Source organism: Nomascus leucogenys, chromosome 18, assembly GCF_006542625.1.
Source record: "Nomascus leucogenys isolate Asia chromosome 18, Asia_NLE_v1, whole genome shotgun sequence".
Taxonomy (NCBI): Eukaryota; Metazoa; Chordata; class Mammalia; order Primates; family Hylobatidae; genus Nomascus; species Nomascus leucogenys.
The window spans coordinates 92748476-92759581 of record NC_044398.1 but is presented as its reverse complement, the minus strand read 5'-3'; the positions used below and the strand labels follow the sequence as shown (position 1 = coordinate 92759581).

The window sequence follows — 11106 nt, the reverse complement described above, 5'->3', positions numbered from 1 at the left end:
TATAGAAGTTACAATTGGTTGAATAGTCCCAGGTTGTCCATCGGGCCCTTCACAATGCAAGATATAACTACTTTGATATACTTCAGGGGCTTTACTAACTTCAACTGTGTTAAATTGAGCAGGTTGAATTGGCCATGAGGACAGCCAGTGCTGTAAAGAAATGAATGAAATGTCCGTTCCTGTATCTACCAAACTTTTAAATTTCTTTCCCTGAATAGTTATTTCACAGATAGGACGTTTATCAGTAATTTGATTCACCCAATAAGCTGCTTTGCCTTGTTTATTTGTGCTTCCAAATCCTCTTGTTCGTTTAGTTTCACTTTTCCCCATTTCCACATAACGGCACAATCAGGAGCTGTGCTATACACGCTCCTGGCTCTGCTTTCCAGGGAACAGAAGTAGATATAACAATTTGAATTTCCCCATTGTAATCTGAATTAATGACTCCTGTATGTACTTGCACTCCTTTTATTTTATTTTATTTTATTTTATTTATTTATTTATTTTGAGACGGAGTCTCGCTCTGTCACCCAGGCTGGAGTGCAGTGGCGCGATCTCGGCTCACTGCAAGCTCCGCCTCCCGGGTTCACGCCATTCTCCTGCCTCAGCCTCTCCGAGTAGCTGGGACTACAGGCGCCTGCCACCATGCCCGGCTAATTTTTTGTATTTTTAGTAGAGACGGGGTTTCACCGTGGTCTCCATCTCCTGACCTTGTGATCCGCCCGCCTCGGCCTCCCAAAGTGCTGGGATTACAAGCGTGAGCCACCGCACCCGGCCTACTTGCACTCCTTTTAAATTTAAACTAGAGGCCAGGTACAGTGGCTCACGCCTGTAATCGCAGCACTTTGGGAGGCCAAGGCAGGCAGATCACGAGGTCAGGAGATCAAGACCACCCTGGCTAACATGGTGAAACTTTGTCTCTACTAAAAATACAAAAAATTAGCCAGGCGTGGTGGCGGGTACCTGTAGTCCCAGCTACTCAGGAGGCTGAGGCAGGAGAATGGCGTGAGCCTGGGAGGCGGAGCTGGCAGCGAGCCGAGACCGCGCCACTGTACTCCAGCCTGGGTGACAGAGCGAGACTCCATCAAATAAATAAATTTATTTATTTAAACTAGACCTACCTAGAAGTAATGCTGGCCTCATCTGGTTGGAGACAGCAACATTCTTTAATAGTCCTGTTATAAAAGGAGAACCTGGTCTATATTGATTAATAGCTTAAGTTCTTTTAAGTATTTTAAAAGGAAAAGGCTCAAACGTAGCTATGATATTTCCCTGTTGATAGGGGTGGTGTATTCTAACAGGGAACTGCCAAGCCTCTATATCACCCTCTTGTCTAGCTTGCTGAATTCCTGCCTGAAAAGAACTGAGAGCGGTCGCTCGAGGTGCTGCCCAGTTACTGGGGCATCTACTTTTCACCCACTGTCCTCTGGAAAAAGATCTGGCGGGTCAGGCCACTCTTTTTCTTCAAAATAATGAGGGGGTGCAGAAGGGTAGGGACAAACCTTTCCCTCCTTTGCCACTTTAGCTTTAGCTGGCCAACAGACCTGCTCTGTCACCTCTTAGGTTACTTCGTTATACCCTCCTTCTCATCATCAGTGTGAAAAGGTTCCAAGGTGGAACGAACCAGAGCCCACACTTGTCCCATTGGTACCCTGATGCTTCCGAGCTCCCCTTCTTCTCACCACAGGGTTTGCTTAAGAGTACTCGGGTGTCCTCCAGCGTAGTCCCACGTTCTCCAGGTCGCTACGGCATACGCATAGAAATATACAGTGTGGAGCGGGAATCGGGGCTGACAGCCTTCATAGCTGAGAGCCACGAACAGAGTTTTACCCACATATTTATTGATAGCAAGCTAGTGATAAGCATTGTTTCTATAGATTATAGTTTAAATCGGGAAACAAAAGGATGGGCTGTGGATAGTTATCTGCAGCGGGAACATGTCTTTAAGGCACAGATCACTCATGCTATTGTTTGCGGTTCTGGAACGCCTTCAGGGGTTTTCCGCCCTGGGTGGGCCAGGTGTTCCTTGCCCTCATTCTGGTAAACGAACAACCTTCAGCGTGGGCATCATAGCCATCACGAGCATGTCACACTGCTGCAGAGATTTTGTTTATGGCTGGTTTTGGGGCCTGTTTATGGCCAGATTTGGGGGCCTGTTCCCAACAGACCCCTATCTCTCACCATAAGCAAAACTTAACTGAAAATGGATCAAAAACCTAAATATAAGCCATTATAAAACTTTAAAATTCTTAGGACCTTGGGTTAGGCTGTGATATACTTGCTAAAAACACACGTAAATGTGTTTTTAAATCTTTAGAAATTATGCCTTATGAAAGTTTTACACTATTTTCAAAGCATACCATCAAGGAATGGGAAAGACAATCCATATAATGCAAGGGAAAGTTTGTAAATTATATCTTATAAGGGACTTAATCTAAAATATATAAGGAAATCTTACAAGCCAGTAATAAAAAGGCAAATAACACAGTTTTTAAATTCTCAAAGAATCTGCATAGACATTTATCCAAAGAAGATGCACAAGCCTCCAAGAAGTACATGAAAAGATTCTCAACATCATTAGCCGTCAGGTAAATACAAATCAAAATGACAATAAGGCACCACATCAGTTGCCACAGGATGACTATACTAAGACAAACAGATAAGAAGTGTTACTGAAAAGGTGTTAAAATTGGAACTCTCATCCACTGCTGGTGTGAATGTAAGTTGTTCCAGACATTTTGGGAAACAGTCCGGTAGTTCCTCAGAAGGTTAAATCTAGAGTTACCACATGACCAAATAATTCTACTGCTAGGTGTATAGAACAAAGAAACATGAAAACATTACGTCCACATAAAAACTTGTACATGAATGTTTATATCAGATTTTTTTTTTTTTTTTTGAGACAATTTTGTTCCTGTTGCCCAGGCTAGCATGCAATGGCTCAATCTCGGCTCACTACAACCTCTGCCTCCTGGGTTCAAGCGATTATCCCATCTCAGCCTCCTGAGTAGCTGGGTTTACAGGTGCCTACCACCATGCCTGGCTAGTGTTTTTTTTTTTTTTTTGTATTTTTAGTAGAAACGGGGTTTCACCATGTTGGCCAGGCTGGTCTTGAACTCCTGACCTCAAGTGATCCGCCCACCTCAGCCTCCCAACCTGCCGGGATTACAGGCGTGAGCCACTGTGCGCAGCCAGAAATCTTTAAAGGTATTCAATTCCATGGAATTGTGAAGCAGATTCAGATATTAAAAAAAAAAAATTAATGACACCTTAATATTAAATAATATAGAAACAATAATGTGAGTAATGTAAATTAAGGCTTTAATATGGCATGTATAACTAATGTAAATGGATTAAATTCTGTTGAAAGACAAATTCATTAGGTGAACATTTTTATGTATTACAAGAAACGTAAATCAATACAAAAATGTTAAAAGTAGGCCGGGTGTGGTGGCTCACATCTGTAATCCCAGCACTTTGGAAGGTCGAAGTGGGCAAATCACCTGAGGTCAGGAGTTTGAGACCAGCCTGACCAACATTGAGGAACCCTATCTCTATTAAAAATACAAAATTAGCCAGGCCTGGTGCCACACGCCTGTAATCCCAGCAACTTGGGAGGCTGAGGCAGGAGAATCATTTGAACCCAGGAGGCAGAGGTTGCGATGAGCCGAGATTGTGCCATTGCACTCCAGCCTGGGCAACAAGAGTGAAACTCCATCTCAAAAAAAAAAAAAAAAGTTAAAGGATGGACAACATTATATTCAGTAGGATTTACATCATCATAAAACATTAAAAGTACAGATTAGATAATTTTATTATTTCAAAATGAAGTTAACAGTGAGGATACAGCCAAGCAATTATGCATCTGAGGGAAAAATGAAAATAGGTCCTTTCCTCTTTCTATGTGCTAAAATAAATTCTAGATGGATTAAGGACTTAAATTGTAAATGACTTGAGAAAATATAATTAAATTTAAAACTTGAGAAAATGTAATTCATCTTTTGCAGCATGTGTTACAGGACAGTATTACCATCTCAAAGATCTGTGAGTTGTGGCTTATGTGACAGCAAATAATTCAAATTGGCTGAAGAGAGGAGTTCTGGTGTTGGTAGGGATCCCCAATTAGTTTGGGTGGTTGTTTTTTATTCTCAGCAATGAATGCAACTTCACTAAACGGGTTCTATGATAGGCAAACTATATAGTTAGAAATATTTAACTTACTTGCACCTTTTATCAGCAGTTTTACTTGTCTGCCCTAAGCATTCTCGTGCAGACATTTTCCAGGTGAAATACCTCTCCTCAGAGACGTAAGTTTAACCAGTTATGAAGTGTGTAATGTTAGTGACCATTTAGTTCATGTTTTTCATGAAGTTTAACAAATTTACTCTGAGCTGGCACTCTGCATTCTTACTATATATTGTAATAATTGCACAGCCATGGTATAGCACCATGTCCTTAAATAACTTACATCAGTGAAAGGCTTCTTTACCACCAGTAGGCTTCGCTATTTCACACAATATGGGGTAAAGAAGGATGTCACAAGGAAGAGCGATCAAACTTTAACCATAAAAGAAAAAAATTATTTAATTTTAGTGTATTAAAATTAGGAAGAGCCTAATAAGATACCTGTAACTCATATAACAAAGGATTGATGAAGACATATGTTTTTGGTTTTTGTTTTTTTGTTTTTAAGACAATGTCCCACTCTGTTGTCCAGGCTGAAGTACAGTGGTGTGATCTCGGCTAACTGCAACCTCCATCTCCCGGGTTCAAGCGATTCTCTTGCCTCGTCCTCCCAAGTAGCCGGGAATACAGACATGTGCCACCACGCCCAGCAAATTTTTGTAGTTTTTAGTAGAGACAGGGTTTCACCCTGTTGGCCAGGGTGGTATCGAACTCCCGACCTCAGGTGATCCGTTCACTTCAGCCTCCCAGAGTGCTGAGATTACAGGTGTGAGCCACTGCACCTGGCCGGAATATGGTTTATAATATGTTAAGTATGCTTTGAAAGAGGAAAGACACCCCAAGAAGTCATGAGCAGGAAATAACCAGGAATTTTTACAGACAAGTAAACATAGCTAATAAACATAGGAAAAGATGATAGTAATTAGGGAGAGGCAAATTAAGACAACGAGAGCTAATTCTTTATCCAAGTAGATTGGCTAAAATCAAGTCTGGCAATACCAGGCGTTCAAGAGGATGTGGCTCAGTGGTAACTTTTTTTTTTTTTTTTTTTTTTTTTGAGACCGAGTCTCGCTCTGTCACCCAGGCTGGAGTGCAGTGGTGCGATCTCGGCTCACTGCAAGCTCCGTCTCCTGGGTTCATGCCATTCTCCTGCCTCAGCCTCCCAAGTAGCTGGGACTACAGGCACCGGCCACCGCACCCGGCTAATTTTTGGTATTTTTAGTAGAGACGGGGTTTCACTGTGTTAGCCAGGATGGTCTCAATCTCCTGACCTCGTGATCCGCCTGCCTCAGCCTCCCAAAGTGCTGGGATTACAGGCGTGAGCCACCGCACCTGGCCTGGCTCAGTGGTAACTCTTATGTATTGACTGTATGGATGCAAACTGGTAAAACTGCTCCAGGAAATAATTTGGCTTTCTTGAAAAGTTGAACATGGATACATTATCAGTATTCAGAAATTCACTCAGGAAATGCTTACACATAAGCACCTTGAGACAGAAATGTTGAGAATAGCATTGTTGTGTCAGAACATCAACAAGAACTGGAGATGTAATCCCAGCACTTTGGGAGGCTGAGGCATGAGGATCACTTGAGCCCAGGAGTTTCAGACTAGCCTGGGCAACATAGTAAGACCCAATATCCACAAAATTTTTTTTACAAATTAGCCAGGTGTAATTTTACAAATTGCAGGTGCATGCCTGTAATCCCAGCCTTTTAGGAGGCTGAGGTGGGAGGATAGCTTGAGCCTGGGAGGTTGAAGCTGCCATGAGCCATGCTGCACTCCAGCCTGGGTAACAGAGCAGCAAGACCCTGTGTCAGAAAAAAAAAAAAAAGGAACTAGAGGTGACCCAAAGATCTTTCACAAATGATCAGATAAATTTTGGTAAATCTACCCAATGAATTATTACAGTGCAAAGAAGAACATGAATTATTGCTATACACAAGCATATGGATGAATTTTATACATACATATAACTGAAAAAACAAGTATTAGCTATAATTTGCTCAACAACAAAATTAAACAGTATATTTGCTTACATATGACATTTATGATGAAACTGTAGAAAAAGTAATAGAATTATAAACTAAGTTTAGGATACATCAGGATGGAGAAGAGGTGCAAGGGGCATAGTTTGGAGAAACATAAGTAAATGCAGGTTACTGATAGTATTTTACTTATTTGTTGCGGGTGTTTCAGAGATGTTCACTTTATTATACTTTATAATTAACATATTACAAGTCTTCTGTATGCATCAAATGCAGAGGCATTTCTTTACTCCAGAGCTTAAATTTCAGCACGTTTTACTAGTTCGGGCCTTTTCCAAAGACCCTTAGAAGGGCCATAGTAACAATACGTTCACGTGGTTGGATGTTTTCATGAGATTTACAATAGTAAGATATTTTAAGTATAGTCATTTAAGACCCCTGTCTCTCTTCACCTTGATTTCTTCTTTGTGTCAGCTGGCAGTAGTGTGGTTTCAGGCATTTTGTGATTGGGAGATTTATTTGTGTTTAGTGGGATGTGTTGGTGATTGAGAGTCATTTCTGGATGTAGGTAATTATAGCCTGTCAGCCTGATTGTGTTGGGAATGTGGTCTCTGGTGCGTGGCACCTATAATATGTGAGTATTAGAGAAGCCAAAGTTTGCAATTTATGAAACCAGAAGGTAATCAGGAAAAAATTCCCAATTATCTGATGTTTAAAATTTTAAGTGTAGGATTTCGTTCTCATCAATTTCCAGTCAAAACATCACTTTCCTCCTGTCAAAAATAATAACATAGCACATTCAATTATAAATTCACCATATATTTATTTTCTTTTTTTGATAGGAATCCTCCTTTTTTTTTTTTTCTTTGAGACAGGGTCTCGCTCTGTCACCCATGCTGGAGTACAGTGGTGCAATCACAGATCACGGCAGTGTCTAAATCCTGGGCTCAAGTGAACCTCCTGCATCAGCCTCCTGATCCTGAGTAGCTGAGACCACAGGTTTGTGCCACACCTGGTTGAATTCTCCCTTTAAAATAATAAAAGAATGTTTTTATTTGTAGGACACAAAACTGTAGCAGTGTCTTCAGTCAAAGCTGCTAGTTTTATGCATCATGATTATCAGTTTTAGCAAATGCATCATAAAACCAGGCTAGAAAGATTTGATCATTTTCTTTGGAAAATAATACAAAAATTGTATTCATGAAGAGACAATCAAATAATACACAGTCCTATAGGAAAAATAGAGTTGTATAGGCATATTAGGGTCTTAATTAATGAAGAGTGTTGTGCTGTTTTTTGGATTTATTTAGTATATATATCAGGTTTGTTTGTGTGTTTGTTTTAAGACAGAGTCTGGCTCTGTTGTCCAGGCTGGAGTACAGTGGCACGATCTCGGCTCACTGCAACCTCTGCCTCCTGGGTTCAAGTGATTCACTTGCCTCAGCCTCCCATGGCTAATTTTTGTGTTTTTAATAGAGATGGCGTTTTGCCTTGTTGGCCAGGCTGGCCTGAACTCCTGACCTCAGGTAATCCACCTGCCTCAGCCTCCCAGAGTGCTAGGATTACAGGCGTGAGCCACCGCACCCAGTTAGTTGGCTTGTTTATTTAAGCTAGAATGTTATGTATCTTAGTGCTGGTTTTATTTTATTTTATTTTACTTTATTTATTTTATTTTATGTTATTTTATTTTATGTTAATTTTATGTTATTTTATGTTATTTTGAGACCATCTTACTCTGTTGCCCAAGCTGGAGTACAGTGGCGCGATGTTGGCTCACTGCAACCTCCACCTCCCGGGTTCAAGTGATTCTTGTGCCTCAGCCTGCCGAGTAGCTTGGGATTACAGGTGCATGCCACCATGCTTGGCTAATTTTTGTATTTTTAGAAGACACAGGGTTTCACCACGTTGGCCAGGCTGGTCTTGAACCCCTTACTGCAAATAATCCTTCCACCTCAGCCTCCCAAACTGCTGGGATTACAGGCATGAGCCACCACACCTGGCCACATTTATTTTAGAAACTTGAACATTAGGAAAGCTTAAACAGATGCCATTATGTATAGAAAATGGAATGTTTTATAAAAACTTTTTTTTGTTTTTATGAATAAGTGCAGTTTAATCTTTAGATTATTTAAACTATGACTTACCTGGATGAGTAAATAGTGAATGGTTATAGCACTGAGGTGATATAACAAGAAGTGGCTAGATAAAACTATCAGGTAGAGGCTTACTAGCAATACAAATTTTGAATTTATGTAGTTTAGATTTATAGAAACAATAGAAAAGATTTCTATGTTTTCAGTGTCATGAAAATGGATATAATTTTCAGTAAGGTGATTATCTAAATCTGGAGAGACAGTGTCAATGTTATTTTAATATTGTAAATAAATAACTTTAATTCAGTAGTAAATAACTTTTATTCACTAGAGAAATGCATTTAAATATGATGTCTTAAATTCCAGGATATGAAAGATGGCAAGTCCAGATAGAAGTAAACGGAAGATATTAAAAGCCAAAAAAACAATGCCCCAAAGTTGCCGGAAGCAAGTAGAGATGCTGAATAAGTCAAGGAATGTTGAAGCGCTGAAAACAGCCGCAATTGGGAGTAATGTTCCAAGTGGTAATCAGAGTTTCAGTCCTAGTGTCATAACTACCAAATGTAGCCCTTCTGAAAATGGTGCATCCTCATTGGACTCTAATAAAAATTCAGTATCAGAGAAAAGTAAAGTATTCTCTCAGAATTGCATAAAACCAATAGAAGAAATTGTTCATTCAGAAACAAAATTGGAACAAGTTGTTTGTTCGTACCAAAAGCCAAGTAAAACAACAGAATCCCCCAGCAGAGTCTTCACAGAAGAGGCAAAAGATTCACTGAACACTTCTGAAAACGATTCTGAGTATCAGAGAAATGTAACAAGATCCCTTTTTGAGCATGAAGGGGCTTGTAGTCTGAAGTCCAGTTGCTGTCCACCCAGTGTATTGAGTGATGTTGTTCAGATGCCAGAGTCTACAGTAACCAGTACCGTGGGTGATAAGAAAACTGACCAAATGGCTTTCCATTTAGAAACAAACTCCAATTCAGAATCACATGATAAAAGGCAAAGTGACATTTTATGTTCAGAAGACTCAGGTTTTGTGCCTGTTGAGAAAACACCTAATTTGGTGAATTCAGTCACTTCTAACAATTGTGCTGATGACATTTTGAAAACCGATGACTGTAGTAGAACCAGTATTTCAAATTGTGAAAGTGCAGACTCAACATGGCAGTCATCACTTGACACTAATAACAACAGTAAGTGTATACTTATGCACCTTTTAGAAAAATTAAAATAAGTCACTTTTCTTCAGGGTATTTTAAAGTCTCAAATATACAAACAAGTAGAGTATAGACAGGAAAAAGGTAAATGATGACAATTATTTCATAGTATCTTGTTTCTGAACCATTCTTAGTGAGGTGGGGGACAGGTATCCACCATATTAAAAGGGTAATTATTGCAAAGAAGGAATCAATCACTTTTCCTTAAGTACAAAATATCAAAAGGTGGTTTATAGCAATTATTTGGTTCATTTCATATACATCACTTCTTATTTTGAAGTTTTATTAGATTAAGAAGGAGGCTAGTTGAAAGAGTGGATTTTAAAAATTGTTGGTAACCCAATTTTTTTTTTTTTTTTTTTTTTTGAGACAGAGTCTTGCTCTGTCGCTCAGGCTGGAGTGCAGTGGCGCGATCATGGCTCACTGCAACCCCCACCTCCCAGGTTCAAGTGATTCTCCTGCCTCAGGCTCCTGAGTAGGTGGGATTACAGGTGGGCACCACTACGCCCAGCTAATTTTTTTTTTTTTTTTTGTATTTTTAGTAGAGACGGGGTTTCACCATGTTGGTCATGCTGGTCTCGAACTCCTAACCTCGTGATCCACCCACCTTGGCCTCCCAAAGTGCTGGGATTACAGGAGCGAGCCACTGTGCCCAGCCAACCCTATTTCTTTCTATAGAATTGACCTGTAAGTCACATGCTAAGTATGATAGATAATATATTCACACATGTGTGTATATGTGTGTGTAGAGAAGGAGAAGCACCCCAAATAATAAATGAAGTCCTTGGGTTATGACATCATTAAAATAGCAAAAGTGAATTTCATTTAAGTAGGGTATTTTGTTAATGAAATAGAAAAAAACTGATTTAATGCTATAAATTTTGTGGTGTTGTCTAGACTACAGAATGGTCATTTAACAAGATGAATTTAAAATTGCTTAAAAATAATAACAGTATCATCTATTTAAAATATGTATAATAGGACTGGCTGGGTGCAGTGGCTCATGCCTATAATTAACAGCACTTTGGGAGGCCGAGGCAGGAGGATCGCTTGAGCCATCCAGACTAGCCTGGGCAACAGATCCAAGACTCTGTCTCTTAAAGAAAAAAAAAGAAGCCGGGCACTGTGCCTAACGAATATAATCCCAGCACTTTGGGAGGTCGAGGCAGGTGGATCACCTGAGGTCAGGAGTTCAAGACCAGCCTGGCCAACTTGGCGAAACCCCGTCTCTACTAAAAATACAAAAAAAATTAGCCAGGCGTGGTGGTGGGCACCTGTTATCCCAGCTACTCGGGAGACTGAGACAGGAGAATTGCTTGAACCTGGGGGGCAGAAGTTGCATTGAGCCAAGATCACGCCACTTCACTTTAGCCTGGGTGACAAGAGCGAGACTCTTTCTCAAAATGAAAACAAGAGTACCTTTATGTAAAATAACGTAGAACCACTTAAGTCACTGTAAATAGAGAATTAAATGCCATAATTTGTTAAGTTTTTGTTCGTATATGTGTATTGAATTATTAAGTAAGATTAAAGGGAAAGAGGGACAGAGTATCTGAGACCAGAACCCTACCTAAGATAACTCATTTTTTTTTTTACGGTTAGTTTGTGGGTATGTTTTTATGC

The 11106-nt window shown here is 40.0% G+C and overlaps 1 protein-coding gene across 1 annotated transcript in view; it reads left to right on the top strand.

Moving 5' to 3' along the window:
• The first annotated feature begins 7009 nt into the window (after nt 1–7009).
• ATF7IP2 (activating transcription factor 7 interacting protein 2) overlaps nt 7010–11106 on the top strand; it is a 52331-nt gene continuing 48234 nt past the window's right edge. The window contains exons 1-2 of the mRNA XM_030798634.1: nt 7010–7169; nt 8630–9459. Coding sequence (XP_030654494.1) covers nt 8640–9459 — 820 coding nt within the window. The 5' untranslated portion in view covers nt 7010–7169; nt 8630–8639. The remainder of the gene's footprint in view (nt 7170–8629; nt 9460–11106) is intronic.